The sequence below is a fragment of the Papaver somniferum genome, unplaced genomic scaffold (assembly GCF_003573695.1).
Source record: "Papaver somniferum cultivar HN1 unplaced genomic scaffold, ASM357369v1 unplaced-scaffold_137, whole genome shotgun sequence".
NCBI classification, from domain to species: domain Eukaryota; kingdom Viridiplantae; phylum Streptophyta; class Magnoliopsida; order Ranunculales; family Papaveraceae; genus Papaver; species Papaver somniferum.
The window spans coordinates 315863-334199 of NW_020622934.1; the positions used below are offsets into that span (position 1 = coordinate 315863).

The 18337-nt window shown below is 35.7% G+C and overlaps 1 protein-coding gene across 3 annotated transcripts; it reads right to left on the minus strand.

Moving 5' to 3' along the window:
* Positions 1-6977: 6977 nt before the first annotated feature.
* On the minus strand, positions 6978-13125 carry LOC113334821 (sterol 3-beta-glucosyltransferase UGT80A2-like). 3 transcript variants are annotated; one of them, XM_026581040.1, is made up of 15 exons: positions 12595-13125; positions 11614-11801; positions 10964-11203; positions 10515-10626; positions 9973-10047; positions 9822-9885; positions 9502-9559; positions 9214-9391; positions 8969-9099; positions 8686-8788; positions 8500-8576; positions 7981-8028; positions 7742-7891; positions 7474-7629; positions 6978-7375 (listed from the first exon to the last, which is right to left on the minus strand). In XM_026581040.1, the coding sequence occupies exons 1-15, from the start codon at positions 12884-12886 to the stop codon at positions 7208-7210; spliced, it is 2040 nt and encodes a 679-aa protein (XP_026436825.1). In that variant the 5' UTR covers positions 12887-13125; the 3' UTR covers positions 6978-7207. The 3 variants fall into 3 exon arrangements, with proteins under 3 accessions (XP_026436825.1, XP_026436824.1, XP_026436823.1); XM_026581039.1 differs by having other exon boundaries at positions 7823-7891; positions 9973-10143; positions 12595-13121; XM_026581038.1 differs by having other exon boundaries at positions 9973-10143; positions 12595-13112.
* Between the last annotated feature and the right edge of the window lie 5212 nt (positions 13126-18337).

Consider the following 18337-nt stretch of genomic DNA (forward strand, 5'->3'; position numbering starts at 1 on the left):
CAGACATAAAGTTGCCTGGAGAAGAATTTAAGCCCCAATTGTAATTCCCAAATCTTACAGAATCTTGTAAGAATCTACTAAGTGATTGGTTCAATTGGATGGTTAAGTTTTTTATTTCCTTCATTGGGGAATCAGAAGGAGTATCTGCAGATAGAGTACCGCATGGGATTTGATGGTGTTTACGAAGTAACTTTTCAAAGGAGGTGTGTAAAGTTGGTTGAGGCTGTGAGTTTGTCGAGGATCTTCGTATTGTATTGGTGGTGGGAGGAAGTGCTTGAGATTCCATTGGTGAAGACGACAGTGGGGACAGAAGCGTGAGAAAAAAATTCCAGAAATTCAGACATAAAGTTTCCTGGAGAAGAATTTAAGCCCCAATTGTAATTCCCAAATCTTACAGAATCTTGTAAGAATCTACTAAGTGATTGGTTCAATTGGATGGTTAAGTTCTTCGATTCAGAAAAGCATGAACTGTGTTGATATGCGATTTTGATATCTTGACTCTAGTCAATGCCCACGGCCATTTTCGTATATTAGTTTACTTTACATAATAATCATACCTAAGACAATAGGAAACTGTTTGAGAAATTCAGAAAAGGAAAAAAAGAATTTTATAGGTGATCTTCTCATGTGCTGGCAATGGAGAGAGAGTCGACCCAAAAAAAAAAAACTTGACCCAGTAGTTTTACTGGTTCGATGTCCGGTCCAGTTATTAAAACATTGGTTCTTAGTTACATCTCCTACTAGCCTATTTTTGTTTCTCCACTTTTTGACAGTTTTGTCATGAAGCAAGCAGCCTAGCACAAGATGGAGCAACTTTAGCTGAGAGTAAAAGCTTTCACCCATACCAAAGGCACATTGCATACAAGACGTACATACATCATCATCAATAGTCTAAGAAAAGATGGTGTGTATGTATGTGGGATAAAGAGCGGCCGAGATTGTCCGGAAATTTGGATGACATAGATTATGCCTGGGCCCCTAACATTGTTACTGCCGGTTAACCCCTAAACCTAACCTTAATTAACTTTGCCCGATCTCGGCTTTCGACTCTATAATTAATGCGTCCTCCTCATCTTTTGTGATACCTACAGTAAGGTTTTCCGATATAGTTTTGGGTAAATCTGCAGCGAAAAATTAGTTGAACAAATAAGATTAATTTTGTTGGTGTTGTGATTGAACTCGAGTTTATAAGGATGTGGAAAGATGGGTACGAATCAGTGGTATTTCAAGATTACTTTGATCCGAGAAAACAATAGTGAAGAATATTTAGTAATTGGATTTATGAAAGAATGGGGAAGATTAAGAAATCTTAATAGAAGGATATAAAGCGACAGAGTGAAAATATGTTCTATTATCCTTATCGGTAGATTGTTCAAGGCATTGTATGATATGAATGTATTTAGACTATTGATAATTAGCGTGAAACTTGAACATATGGCATGTTCCGTTGCTTGAAATGGGCCGGTGATATAGGATTCCTTTTATGGTGCAATGGTGAGTTGGTGACGGTTTAATAAAGCATCTCCGTCTGAAAAACGCGCAACAGTGAAAGACAAATATGTATGTGTTTGCATTCACCAAGCCTTCTCCTTTTTATGTTTTATGTTTTGAAAGCTAAGATTCATGTTTATAGTGCACGCCATAGGAGAATGTACATGACCTCTCTTATCGGTTTTGAGAAAAATAAACACAAAATTGGTCGAAAAGACCAAAACAAACAATTCCTGGGTGAAATATATTTCTAGCTTTTGATACTGTTTACATAGCCAAAAATCAGAAATATACTGTTCAATTAGACAATTTGGATATTTCACCTAGAATATTTTTTATTAATTAACCTGAACAGACAAATATGTCCCTATCTTCTTCAAATATTTACTGGGTTAGTAAAGGTTGGAAAAAAAAACAGAGTACTCTATAATCTCAGCAAAAAACAGAGTAATCTCCTTCAACATGTACGAGATTTTCAGGGTAATTAATAAAAAATATTCTACACAACAACTACCACAACAAAACCTACTCATAGCTTTATCATTTTACACAACAACTACCACAACATAACCTACTCAGAGCTTCTAGGTACGCATAATTACAACCATTTCAGTTGACTATCGAGTCCAAATGATGTCATCACCAGTCCACCTACTTCCACTATAAACACTGCTTCATGAATAACAGCAACACCAGCTTCTACTTGAACTCGATCTCAGCAAAAAAGAAAATATGAAGTAACATAAAACAAAGTAATCTTAGCAATATAAAACAGAGTAACATAAAAGAGGGCAATCTCATAAAACTGGGTAATCTCATAAAACATAGTAGTCTCATAAAACATAGTAATCTCAGCAAAAAACAGAGTAATCTCATAAAACAGGGTATGTGTATACGCCACACAACAATTGGAAAAAAACAGAATAATCTGCAATCTCAGCAAAAACAGAGTAATCTCCTTCATAATCTAAAAAGTGAAACAGTTACAGACAGGAAAATCAAGATTTTTCTCATACAAAATCTAGATATTTATTCTAACAAGAAACATATATTTATGCACATGTGAAAAGAATGACAACAATACCTGTAAAAGTGCTCTCAAAGACAAACTACACCTATCATTTGTATACTTACATATGTGTTTGGTCAAGGGTGGCATTTGATGTAGAATACCACAATCAGTACAACCCTTACTTTATTGAATCTACATTCTTGATCTTTTTAGCTTTCTTTCCTGTAATTTGGCATCTAAGTTATAAGAATGTGAAGAATATGCAGATAAGTGATTAACGCAACAATCAGAAGTACCGTTTTATTGAAAGAAAATCAATTCAGAGTAAAGAGTACACACACAATTAAACTGTAAGCTTTAACTTTTATTAAAACCATCACAAAAACACAAACCCAACATGTGGAAGACGTAAATCAACATCAAGGTTTTATCATTTCACCTTAAAGAACTGAATTCCAGTTTCAGAGAATACCATAAGAACAAATATAAAGTTGATGATGCATACACTTCCAAAGTCGTTGCAGTTTTAAAAAAAAATCATCCAAACCAGGAGCAACAACTTGAAGCAGAAAATATCAAAAGCATAGAAAAAATAGAACTCTTACCCTGAGGCTAAAGTGAGACTGAAAAAGTCATAGGCTGAGTTCCAACTTTTGCAATGCATATCGAGCTAGTGGAGTAGTCGAGTTGGACTAAAAAAAACAAACGTATTAGAAACTAAACCAGAAACACACTTCATGATTAAAATAATAACGATAAGGTAACCATCTTTTACAGCCTTAGTAATATCTTCTCCTCTTCTATTGAAAGTAATATCTTAAAAACGTTATATTACATTCTACAACTAGATGAAATTGGTTTCATCCTGAGTATGTTGACGAAATTAAGTTATATAAATGAGTAAACTATATTAAACTGGTTTCATCTTGAGTATTTTGACGAAAATACAATTATATATCAGTCTATAACTAGATGAAACTAGTTTCATCCTAGTATAACATGGATGAAAATAATTTCAGGTCAATCCAAAACATGATGATATTGGTTTCATCCTAGTATAACATGGATAAAAACAATTTCAGGTCAATCCAGAACTACAACTAGATGATATTCGTTTCATCCTGAGTATTTTGACGAAATTAAGTTATATGAATGAGTAAACTATATGAAACCAGAACTACAACTAGATGAAATTGGTTTCATCCTGAGTATTTTGACGAAATTAAGTTATATCAATGAGTGATATATATGAAACTAGTTTCATCCTGAGTATTTTGACGAAAATACAATTATATCACAGACTATAACTAGATGAAACCAGTTTCATCCTAGTATAACATGGATGAAAATAATTTCAGGTCAATCCAAAACAGGATGATACTGGTTTCATCCTAGTATAACATGGATGAAAGCAATTTCAGGTCAATCCAAAACTACAACTAGATGAAATTGGTTTCATCCTGAGTATTTTGACGAAATTAAGTTATATCAATGAGTGATATCTATGAAACTAGTTTCATTCTGAGTATTTTGATGAAAATACAATTATATCACAGACTATAACTAGATGAAACCAGTTTCATCCTAGTATAACATGGATGAAAATAATTTCAGGTCAATCCAAAACAGGATGATACTGGTTTCATCCTAGTATAACATGGATAAAAGCAATTTCAGGTTAATCCAGAACAGATGAAACCAATTTCATGTTACTATCAAACATTGATGAAATCAATTTCAAAACAAACTAATTCGCTAATTTCATCATCACCATCATTTTTGAATGAACTTAATCATGGACACAGCCACCACCATTACTGAATCAAGTTTTATTTCACAAGGATGGTATGAAAAGAACGCCTAGACTTGCTTCATTGTGGATCAAAAAGGTGAAAAGGGAACTAACCAGGATGTTATGATTGTTAGGAAGAATTTCTCTTAACATGTATGGGAAAACAGAAGATAAAACAGAAAATCGAGAGAATTCAGGTAGTTACCAGTGAAATTGATGGAATAGAAAACCATAACTTTGGTTTGAATGAATTTGAGAACTCTCCATTCAATTAGGGTTGGCAGTGTTTTGTGGTGGTGGTGATATCAATGTTGACGATGATGTTGATGTTTGTGATGGTGAAGGAAGGTGGTGGTGTTGGTTGTAGTTGTTGTAGATGATGATGGTGGTGGTTGTAGTTATTGTCGATGGTGGTGGTGGTATATGTGGTTATAGTTGATGATGGTGGTGGTGGAGAAAGAGAAGATCGAGAACAGTAGAAGAAAGTTATGGAAATGGTGGAGATCATGGAGAGGGAGATCGATATTATCTAGAGAGGGAGAAGAAATGTAATGATAATTTAGTTTGTTCCCATTAAAAAGATGCTCTGTCCATATGACCCAGGCCGAATTTCTACCCGTCCATTTGACCCAGAAAAAGTGCCATTTTGGCTATATAGTCCATTTTCTGAAAAATAAAATATGTTTTGTTGCTGGACTGATTACCTAACCATCTTCTTACGATCTCTTAAAACCAAATTCAAGTTGTGGCGAATGTAAATGACCTCTCTTATCGGTTTTGAGAAAAATAAAATATGTTTTGTTGCTGCCTACCCATCCTCTTACGATCTCTTAAAACCAAATTCAAGTTTCAACACTTACCTATGTGCACATAATCGGCATTTAGATATTAGTTATGTGTTCTGAGAAGCTTTCTAAATGCGATAAATAGAAAAGGTTCATCATAGCAAGAAAGTTTATTAACCAAATATATACCATTCTTAATATTATTGGGATGTTAATTATAGGTAGTGGAGAAAGTATTGAGGATCACAATGTCATTACATTAGATTGTACCATCTTGTCCTTAATAAGATGAAGCTAAAAGTCCGTGGTTACTCCACTGCTTTTGGGTTAATCGAATATCTAATCAAGCTTAAAGGGAAGAAGAACATACGACTGATCTACACAAGTCCCTACATCTAGTGATCATCGCAATGGAGGTATTGGCCATTTTTGGCTAATTTTCTTCTGTTTGCTTTACAATGCCAATCTGTAAATGTAGTAACATATGAGTGGCTCTTTCCGTGGTCCTTGCTAGAAAAATTTGGAAAAATAGTAGAAAACAAAACCCTGTTATGTTAAGGCTTCGTATACCAAGTTTATTTCTTTTACACCATATATGTTGCATGCATGCTGATCTATTATTTTCTGCCAGCCATTGCTTTTTTGGTATCAAGTTCGTATGTATGGTATTTGGGGGTGTTTTTTGCTGATTTCATATGGGTGTTAGTTGTTAAGTTGGATTTGTTATACAACTTTTAGTATGGAGATGCATTGATTTGTTTGATGATCTCAAAATGCAAAATTAGGTTGTACCAAGATATACTCTCCAAGTAAGAATCAGTTGAACCATTAACATTTATTTTAAGAAAGTTTCAGATCATTCCCTATTAATTTTGGTCATTTCTCTTGCAGTATTTCATGTCATGGCCAGAAGTAATAACTACGGAAGCAGGTGCGTGCTAAGTAGCTAACGTTTTCAATTGCCGATAGAATCCAGATAAAACTCGAAAGTGTTAATTGTTGTCATTTAAACTCGAAAATTAGGTTACAACTTTTAGTAATGTTGATATTTTGGAAATTTTAGTGTAAATATTATTCCTCATGACATGTAACTAAATACTTTTGGGCTGAAATGATAATATTTCAAGACAATACCTCTCGCGGCTAATATGATTGTGTGGATCAAATTTTTCAATGATTAAACATGCTGCAAGTAAATAACAAATATAACACAAATCAATCAAAAAAGATTCTAATTGTATTTGGATTCTTCCAGTAATCATGATATTTGTTCTACCTTTAATTCTTGGTTTGCTCAAAAAAATAGAGAGGTTTAAGACTTTAAATTATAGTTGGATTGTGTAATTAATGCCTACGGATGCTATCTAGCAAGAGCTTTACTTAACACTATGAGTGTTATTTGTTAAAGAGGTTCGGGGGAAGTAGAAAACAAAAAAATAAATGGATTAGATAATACACCCTTTGTTTTTGGAAAATAGACATTTTTACTTTTTCAATTTAATATATTTTATGTTACAAATATATATGTCATGTTCCTTATTTCGGAAAATAGTTCTCTTGAATCTACAAAGACATAGATTTAGCCTAAACGGATGACCAGAATTGGTCTCTCAAATAACCATGGTCCTTCCGAATTAATTAGTCCAAATGACGAAAATTTTCTTGGTTTCAGAAGGATTGATATAGCTACCAACAGACAAAAGAAGTGTGGAATATATAGTTCGTTCAAGAATGACGGGCCACTTGAAAATAGTCAAGTAGGTAATTTTATATGTTCAGTATGATTAGGTTCAATTGCAAATAAATTCAGGTAGGTAAATATCTTTTAATTTGGATCCAAATTTACAGGATCAACTTCTTCTTATAAGTTTATTAGGGCACATTTTTTTCAATACTATCTTCGAACATTTGGATTTTTTATTGTGACCGAAAACAAATCGTACCACAAAAATCAATCAAAGAGGTTGAATTCAAACTACGGCGATAACGTTATCATCGGTGTTTTTGATGGTGGTATCTGGCCGGAGCATCAAAGTTTCAATGACTTGGGTTTACCTTCTGTACCAACACGATGGAAAGGAAATTGCGAGACGGGGCCTGACTTCCCATCCTGTAACCGGAAGTTAATCAGTGCTCAAGCTTTCTACAAAGGAATCGAAGCAAAGATCGGTCACCGAGTTGATGTGACGGTAAACATTCAAGATCACCGAGGGATATTAGCGGCCCGGACGGCTGTGGACCATAGGTGTGACGCAAAAAGAAAAGGAAAAAACCAAAGATAGGCCCCGGTGATACCTAGTCATGATTTAAAGGGTAATGTAAGATGAATAAAAATAAAACAACATCAACAATATAACGGGGGGAAATCATGAACAACCAAAACATTTCTTTACAGTGCTCAAACAAGGTTCCAAGAATCCTGAAGGCAATGGAGATTGATCTGGCTGAGTTTTGTAACGCGGAAGCTGCTTGAAGAAGGCTTTCACAGCTCCTGTTACTCCATCCTCGGCTTGCATTGCTTCTGCCAACTCAACTGCACGCTCCTTCACCTATCATTTTGGAAATAAGTGCATTAAAAACTAGAATGAATCTAATTTTACCTAATTCCCAACTTGCTGGTTATCTCTAAGAAAAAGGGAGTTCTTTTTGACAGACCAGCACCTTGGGGTCAAGCATGAAGTTAATTGCATTGATTAACTTCTGCAGTGAAAATTGATCAACTGGAAGGGGAGCTGGACCTACTCCTCTTGCATGAACTCTCTCACCCCAGAAAGGTTGATCTCCAAAGAAGGGTACAATGGTAGTCGGGCACTGTGCATCAGCAACGAAAACACCATTTATCAGTAAACCGTAAGCAGATCCTTGCTTCATGTGTAAGGAGAAACTGGAGAAAAAATTACCGCAGCTTTAAGGCCAGCAGCTGTTGTTCCAGCACCCCCATGATGAACCTGAGAACGATACTGGCTCTAAGTTATAAGATCAAAGCACTAAAGAGTATAATCCTATTTAGTTTGTGTTCAAAATTCAAAGTATCAGAATTTTCAAATATCATATATCATTCAGAAGGCACAAGCTTAAGAGAAGAATACATATTCAAATACATGTACTAACGGATCTCTTTCTGTTTTGAGTTTAAATAATACGTAGTAGGTTGTTTTGCGTAACTCTGAAAGTTAAATTCCCAAAATAAATAAATAAATAAATAGATAAAAAAAACAATGGTTGTTCTTAACTTCTCCAGCAATCTAGAAAGTTTTACATGCAGCATTACAATGAAAACACCCACAGACAGGAGTCTAGGATTAAAACCCAAGAAATAAACAATGGGAGACACAAATACAGATGCCTAGATAGTTCATGATGCTCATCCAAATTTCAACATTTAGGTTGCGGTAAAGAAATCCTTGACAGAGTCTTACCACAGCCATGCATCGTAAAAACAACCAGTCATGAGGGCAGTTATCCAGTAGATATACGAAGTCCTTGGGTTCCGCCACTGAAACAAAAAAATCGCAGGTTTGGACCAGAAACATGTGTGAAGAGGCATAACAAGGATTCAATTGAAAGAAGAGGTGGTAGGTTGAAATATGAGACATAGCACTTACTGTTCCCAAGACCACCCCACCCTTTGTTAATGATGCCTCTGTTACCAGTGGTTTCCAGTGCCTCCACAATGATCTGAGTCATTTTCTCTGGTTCTTGCACAGGCTGGTATTGATGACATACAGATTAAGAACGCTCGAGATCCACAAAGAGACAATAAGCAAGAAACTGAGAAGAATAAAGTAAAACAATAACGATACTCCTCAAGTCAACTTGAATCATTAAGTATCGCCAACAACCTTTTTCAGAAGGATGCACAAACCAAAAACAGATCAGGAAACTCACGAGGCTGCCAAATCCGATGTAGATAGGCTTTTTACCAGCTTCAAGCCAATCCTGAAGTGGCTTTGGAGGCACATAATTTGATGCAAGGTCGAGGAAGCAGAAACCAACAACATCAACTCTAGGTCCCCAATCTGCAAATAATACATTAAACTCAGTACAACAGATAAGGCTTTCAACTGTGAGACCCTTTTGGCAAGAGATGCTACAGCAACCGCAACACAGATGAAAGTTCAAACACAAGTGACCTTTTGGCTTTGGAACAAGGTGAGGACTCCAAATATATCCATAAGGCACATCACATGCCAACCCTTGAGCACCACTCAAGTATGTCACAGGACGTAACTTTAGTTTCTTCTTCCTAAAATCATTTATCATATCTCGGATTCCCAGCCAAATCATTGAATCCACAATTTGGTATGATAGCTGCCAATGTTTTAGGTATCAGCACTGAAGTGAACATAATAAGTAAAAGTAAAATATTAATGTGACCATACTAAAGCTAATATACGCAAGTAGTGGAAAAGTGGGCTTACTCTATATCCTGCCTGTTGCTTTACACGGGATAGCGGATGTGGAAATTCACTAGTTGGCCTGCACAACAAGATTAAAGCATAACTGAGAGATGCAACACAAACAGATACCAATTCAGCAGGTAATGCACAAATTACTTCTATCAATTTTTAACAAACTAGAATCTGTTCCGACAACTGAATTTGTAGAAGTGACACCATCTGGAAGATGAGGGTGCTTGTCTTTGATAGATATGTACCATTCTGGGGAAGATGCTTATAGTTATCAAAACGCAAGAACAAGTACTATGAACACAGTCTCTCCATCAGTAAGAAAGACTTACGTCCACGGCATTGTGAAAAATATGTGAACCGGCACATTTAGAGCTTCTGCCACGTGCGTATGCCCTGAGAAATATATGAACAGTGTTGAAAGATGCACTAGATGTTAATCCATAATTAACATCACATAAGATAATGGTGTTCGAACCTCACCATATGCAGGTGGATTGGCAATTATAGCCTCAGCTTTGAAAGGAATACCAGAATCGACATCAGGATCTCTGCATGCTGGCAGTAATGAGAATATAATTTCCTTTATTTGCTTCCGTTGGATGGGTATTTCAGATGGACCAGATGGTAAGAAGCCTTTGTTCTTGACCATATCTGGAAGGTAAAAAGGAAAAAAGAACACACAAGAAACCATTGAAAATTCATGAAAAAGTACCAACCTATACATTAATTAACAAAAAAAATATTGTTCAGATAATCCTTTAACATATGGTATCACATACATCAAAATAACCTATACACAATTGTGCTATTGCAATCTCAGGATGAGAAAGGAAAAATAAACGGTACTGTCAAACTCTTCAAGTAAGAAATCATAATAATATCAAGGCTCGAGATGGGAAAGATTAATAGTGCTCAAGAATTTAAAAATCGAGATTCAAAGACACACAATGAAAACAAGATCATCAAACACAATGATATTGATAGACTGTTTAGTTACTAATAGTATGCATGAAGATACGTACATTCAGCAAGAACTTTTGGATCCCCGCCTAAAGGAAAAAATTCGAGCCCAGCTGTTAGAACAAATTCCTTGAAGTTTGCATGAGTTGCTAGTCTAACTCGATGCCCGTAGTCCTGCAAGTGCATATCCATGTCAACTACGGATATTGTGAAAACAGATTCAGCTACTAATGCTCTTTGAATCACAGTTTAGATTTAAGAAAAAAGAAGTACTTGAACCTAGTAAAGAAATTCAGAGTTAACTTAGGCTTGGATAGGAAACTGAACATTCCACTGGAAAGTACGAGGACTTACTCCCCAAGTCATTTTTTATTTTTGAAGAATACCTATGTTAGTAGTTTTATACCCTAATATGTTAACTTTTCAATAAGATATCTAGATCTGCAAAATGCAACGACATCAAGAAATACAATGCAGAGCAAGATCATAACAAGGAGAATAGAAGCCCAACCTGTAGGCGTTTTCCAATGGCAATAAATGGCTGTACATCTCCTCGTGTACCAACAATAAGCATTACTATTTGTAGTGGTGGTATATATTGAAGGTCTGAGTCAACTGGTTCTTCCTCAACAACTTCACTGTAAACATCATCTGTTCCAAAATCAAAACCTCCAGGTTTCACATCCACGGGGACTTCAAATTCTATAGTTCCGTCATCTTTCACAGTCGCTATTCGGTTCAACATTTTGAGCTGCAGAGTCTTAACATATTCAACATTAATGAAATCAAGCAAACAAAAATAGGACAAAGAACAAACTATGCAAAAGTAGGTATCTTCGTTATCTTAGACTGCTGCACTTGTAGTCAGTGAAAAATGTAAGTACCTCTTGCGGTGTTGCAAAATAATAACTAACACACAGAAAGGAACTACAGCAATGTCCAACAGAGACTTTAGTTCATTCAGTTTTCTGCTTGTTCAACTAGAACCCTTCACCTCTTTCAAAAAAAAATTAAAAAAATGGAACCCCTCACCTATACTGCTTTGCTGGATAGTAAACCTATCTAATTCAGCTTTTGGTATGATACATTAAAACCCACTATATTTTAACAAAACCATATATAAGATTATGAAGTACAATAACACAATAAATGGAGTCACACCTTCTTGCGTGGAGAAATCTTGGCATCGAATATTTGTGCTGCTTGTTCACCAAATTTATTACTCAGTCTGCGCTTCTCTGATTTTGATCTTTCCAACTTGAGTTTATCCAAAGTCAAGTCTATTTTGTCAGAATTTGATGTTTCCCCAGGCAAAGTGCTCGATCTAGACAAGCCTTTGTCAGCAGCCCCTGAAAAAAGTAGATTCAGAAATAAATATCCATGAATCTAAGGTTACCACGAGGTAACCTCCACCATGCTAATGCATCTAAAATCACCCACACACTCAGTAACTCAAATGTAAGCAACCATGCCTAGTAAAATCCAATTGAAAGAAATTTCCAGCAACGCTTTTCAATGTCTGATGAACCAGTGGCACTGGTATACCCAGTTCTCTTTGGCCACACCCTCCAGGAACCAGGGTATCCACATCATTTGACCATGTATATATAGGCCATGCACAGATTCCTGCTAATTTCAAGGTCATTCACTTCAAAAATCGCTTTGTTCAGGAGTGCCTAACGCCCCTTATTCCATCAAAGGGTACTCTCTACCTGGCAACATCAGGGCGTAGCCTTGGCTTTCCTGCAGGCAGGGTGCTACTGCTTACCAATCCAATTTCCGCATACATATGGTATGTACTACTGCACCTCTTAATAATCCTTCTAAAAAAACCTTCAACTTTAAACTGTAATCTAGTCTGTCGCTACAATCTCCCAGGAAGTGTTTAACTGCCATCACATTCTTTCTTTCCCTTCCCACTAGTCCCACAAAAATAAGCATTTTCAAACAATTGCTAAACTCCTTCTTATGTTTATTCTCTTTGTAATGGTAATTGCAGTACGTTTGTTCAGGGACCAATGCAATTACGTTTGTTCATTATCTATGTTTAAACTGATAGTGCATGCCAGACAGTAATACCCTATTTATGAATATCTATTAAAAATTAACTACTAAAAAAAGGAAAAACTGAAACAAACTAACCTGAAGAAGTACCAAATTCACTCGAGTTCTTCGAAACATACATCTTATTTTCACCTTTACACCCTAACAATTCACCAACAATTTCACTTCCTTCGAATGCAACATCGTCAACACTTTTATGATCACCATCAACATTTGAAGAGGAAATTTCGAGAGAAGAATTAGATGAAAAAGACTGAATTCTAAGATTCACCGCCACTACTGATTCCGGAGAAGAGCTCTCTGCTTCTCTTTGTTTCCCTTTATTATTATATAAATCAGAACTTTCTTCTTTATTCTTCTCAATCTCCATCACAAACAGTTCCGAGAAGTATCAAATTCTATACCACCAACTTCCGAAAACCCAAAATTGAAACCCTAATTATAATTACAGTGTTTAAAGCACTAAACAACAAGAAGAATCCGTCTCCAAAACAAAACAAAACAAAAGAAGAAGAAGAATCGATTTGTGTCATTTTCCTTTAGCTTGAGAGAGGAAGAGACCTAAAAATATGCGTCTCTCTTTTACTTACTTTAGGGTTAAAGGACAAAATGCCCTAAAATCGCCCCCCAGGTTTGAAAATGCCCCGGACGTTAGGCAAGAAATCAAAATGCCCCAAAACCATATCAAAATGCCTCATTCTGTTATGTTTTCCGCTTCAGAGCGTTAAGTGGTCAAATGCGTAAGCATGTGGCCCGCACGTGGAAATCGCTTGACATTTATACCCTTCTGTTCACCAAGATGAAAATCTAGGGTCCTATTTTCGTCATTTACTGAGATTGCGACACGTGTCGATTACGAAAATGGACGACGATAGATTTTGGGTTTTACATTTACCGATTTTTTTTAAAATGACCACGGTATCCTATTAGCTAGGATCGTGACACGTGGAACATCCTAGCTAATCAACGGCTAGATTTTCCGACCGTTGTGAGATTCCGACCGTTGTAATAACAGTCATTTTTTTTGTCTCCCCTGACTTATAAATTGTGAAGATGATCCAACCAAAAATCAGTAAAAAAAAAAAAAATTCTTCATAATGGCTGCTACATCAAGCCGGGAATGTGAGATGTGCAACGAAAGAAATCATCAATCAATTGATTGTCATTGGATCTACACAAGGTGTAAATTAGTTCCTTGTAATGGTATTCGTAAACTTTTAAAGGTCAAAGATGGTGCTAATTCAGGGAAGAAATTCTTCTCTTGCTCTAATCCCATGTGTTCATACTTCGAATGGTTTGATGATGCAATTAAATCCATTGCACCTCAGTATAATGGAGGTTGTAAAGCTTGTGTTGGTGATCACAAATTTTCTGATTGTCCTTGGTCACAGACTAGATGTATCAACCCCAAATGCAATTCAACAAAGGTGGGGATTTTAAACATAGCTCAAACATCATGGAATTATGGTATTGGCTACCTAAAATGCCTAGAATGTGAAGATTTCCAATGGGTTTCTGATGCAATCTTTATGAAGAAACAAAAGCAATTAGATAATATTGAAGATCAAATTTGTGCACAACTAAAGATAAAGTGCACAATTAGAAGATAAAGCACAACCAAAACTCATGTCAGAAAAGGTTAATGTAATGTTATCATATTGGAAGTATTCCTCAATGTAATGAGCTGAATTAAGAAATAAAATCATGATTGTGTCCATACTTTTTAAACCCATAGATTCATAAATAAAAGTCTGCTAAAACTTTCAACATAAACTAACTAGTAGTATGTCTGCCATTAAAAGACATAGGTTTATAAATGCTAAAAGACATAAAAAGACATAAAATAGGAACCCTGCATTTATATTGTTGATACTTGGAGTTAGGCTTTCTAACCCTTTTTGATGATGGTTCAGTAATGTTGATTGTTTGGCTAGAAATGTTAACAGTACCATTAAAAATCTGGTTAAAATAGGCACTAGAAGGTGTAGAAGAAGATGGTACCTTCTTTTTAGATCCAACATCAACTGCAGTGGAGGAGGATGGTGCAGTTGTCTTACACTTTTTCTGGGAACCAGCTGTAGAAGAAGATGGTGTAGTAGCAGCTGCCTTGCCCTTTGAAAATGGTGGTACATCAGCAGTAGCAGTCTTTGATGCAGATGTTGTTGCAGTAGTTGGTGCAGACAAGGCCTTACTCATCTTCTTTGTTGGTGCAGCAGTAATACAAAACTCATCTCCATTAACAGAACATTTCATTCTAATTCCTTTCTTCTTTGGATTAGAACCAACTGGAGGACCTTGACAGGTAAGGATGTTATGATCAAGACCTTTACATACACTGCACTTTGTTACTCTTTTGGGCTGCTTGTTCTTCTCATACCAAGACTTCTTTCTCTTGACACAAGGTCTTCCATTATCTCTCAATCTGTGTGGATGTATAATGTTGATACCAGTCTGCAAACAAAATAGAAGTTAGGGTTAGTAAACTTTAAATGCACAGATCTAGAGAATAAAAAAAATCCATAATAATAATACACTAAAGTAAAAGTAAAAAATTAGATAATATTATTCAATGAAAAGATTCTTAAAAATCAGTAAAAAATTTCGAAATCAGACAATGGAAAAAGTAAAGACTTTTGAAAAAGTTAAGGGCTAAAAGTTAAAGTAGGCTGTCCTTTTGATTATCAAACCTTATTCTGATACTCATCAATGTCTCCTAAAGGTGTTATTGACCATTGGTAGGCTGTCCTATAGTAATCTACAGTGTAGTACTTACTGCAATACCTGCACAAATAATTGATAAAATCAGTCATCATTCATTTATTGCATAACCACATTCAACTATGTAGGTGTAGTAGATTTACTCACTTGGACCAATTAGGATTCAATTTAAACAATGCAACTACACCATGCAAGCAAGGGAACTGCCTCAATTGCCACTGTCTACATGTACATTTTTTTTCTTCTACTTTTACGACAAAAACTTTGCCAGTAGCTTTGTTGGTCACCTCATACACTTTGTGCTCCACAGAAGGATCACATTCATAGTTACCTCTAAGATCACACATCACCTTAATGAGATCTTTCCCAGCAGGAACAAGGTCACCAGCTTGCCAAGTTGCAGCAAGCTTTCTTCTATTTGAAAACAACACCATCACCAAGTGTGTGTACATATCAACCAACTGAGTGAGAGGCTTGCCTCTGAATTTCAGGGCCATGTTGTTAAAACTTTCTGAAAAGTTGGAGTAGATGTGCTCACAAGCAACATCATGAGGAAACCATGACCTTGCCCAAGACTTCGGTTCTGCATCAATCAGGTATTTGTATGCATCTGGAGATATCTCTGCTATTTCTTGCATGGCCTCCTATAAATAGGTGTCTAAGTTAAATAATCTGATGTAATAAGGCTTGACTAAAAAAATGAACATTCAATATAATCAAACATTTCTTACCTCCCAATGATGATATTTGTATGCCTTTGCAGCCTGCCAAAGAAGCTGTACAAGTCTTGGATTTCTGAATCTTTGGTCAAGAAATTCTTGTATAAGTGCCTGAAAAAAAATAGATAATAAACAAGGACAAATGTTAATAAATTTCACTGTTAAAAAAATTTGTTATCTTTAAAAATTATTAAACAAAATTACCAGTCAAAACCAAATGTACCTTAGGCAGTATCTATGATTTGACAAAGGATACAATCTTTTTACTGATTCAAGAATTCCCTTCATTCTATCAGAAATAAAGGTCAGTCCAGCCATATCTGGTATCCTTTTTCTCAATTCTTTTAACATCATAAACCAATTTTCTTCAGTTTCACCCATACAAATCATCATACATAAAGGAAATACCCCATTCTGAGCATCTATACCTGTTGCTGAAAGCATCACACCACCAAATTTTGCATTGCATTTTCTGCTGTAGTCTTCATTGGGATTTTTACAAGTGTGTTCTATGTTGCATTCTCTGACTGTGACTGTCATATCATCTTTCTCTGGTACCTTTCTTGCATTCACCATCCAAGCACAGTTTTGGGCATCCCTGTAAGCACAGTAAGAACAGTGTCTGATTTTATGTCCTTTCTTCACCTTAAAATCCCTATGTTTCAACACTCCATATTCTCTTAAATGATCCTTATAAGATTTCATACTTCCAAAAGCCATACCAGTACTTATTTCACCAGGTGTGACCTCAGGAGTATCTTCATTTATTATTTCTAGACGTTGTGGTTCATTTAAATGCTGACCAAAATCTTCTTCCCACTTAGTTTCTTCCTCTTGAGTGACTTTTTGGCTGGGAATATCTTCATCTGAAGATGCATTCACTGGTGCACTCTGCTCTTCATAAAAGCCACCTACATTGAAATCTTCATTACAATCATCAGGGTCATTACCAACATCTATACCCCTAGCACACATAGAAACCCAATCTTCATAATTCATCTGTTCTTGTGTTTCTTCTTCACTATCATCTCCACTCTCATACTCACTTTCCTCTTCCTCATCATAGTCCTTAAAGAGAAAGTCAGGCTTGTCATCAGGATGACACTCATCTTGATGTACATTAGGCAAATTCACCTGGTCATCTTCATACCCCTGTACATGGTTGGCTGCAACAGATGACTGTGTAGGAATACTTTGAGATTCATGAACATGGTTGTCAGCAACAGATGCTTCTGTCAATTCCACTTGCTCTTCATGCTCAAAATCAAGTCTTGTTGGTCTCATATCTTTAAGCCCACTAACAATAGCAGTCTTATTAAGTCTTTGACTCCTCCTAACCTCTACCCTTTTTCTAACAGTTTTCTTCCTCACTGGGATGATATAATTAGTCACACCACTTACCCCACTAACACTGGAAGCATCATAAACATAACCATATTATCTCACTGAAGGAGTAGGAATAATTGGAGTGAACCACAGTCTGACCAAATTATCTTTATTTACTTTACCTTTGTTCCAAAATGAAATAAACATTTCTTCTGATTCACACTTATCACATGCATTCCCTTCTTCATCATTAAATAAAAACAGTTCAAGTGTAAAATTCATACCTTGTTCATTCACCAACCTAGTCTTTACCATAGCTATAAAAGCATCTCCATTGGTACCATCTTTACAACCAAGAATATGCAAGTCTCTAAACCGACCACCTATATCAGTTAACCAGAAATTCCTATCCTTGCTACCCATTCTGTAACAGATCCCCAATAAAAAAACAATAATTATTACAGTAGTGAAACAAATTTTACAGTAATGATCCAAAAATTATTACCAAAAACAGAAATGTTTACAGTAATCATACTAATGTTTACACTAATTTCATTTTCCCTGAATCAAATTACAACACAATTTTCATTTGTATTGGCTACACAAACAAACCCTAATTTGTACTTTCTGAAATCTACCCACTAGGTTTGCATATCCACAATTTATCAACAACCCTTTCACCCTGCAGCCATCACCAACTCATTTTAAATCTCAAATCGTCACAAACCCTAACTTCAGATTATAACAACATCATCTCAAACCAATTTCATAATCACATTACCTGAATCGAAAAATCAAAAAACATAATCACATATCCTAAATCGCAAACCAATTTCACAAACCCTAACCCCAAATCGTAAAGCATATACCAAATCAAACAAATCAAATGTAGAAAGATACTCGTCACATGGTTAATCACAAACCCTAAAACATCAAATTTCTGAACAAAAAACTTACCTGTTCGTCACCGGGAAGAGAAAACCTGCCTCTTATCTACTCCGTCTCATTTATCTTATCGATCTGCAGTTCCCTTTGTCCTTCCGGTATATCAATCTCTC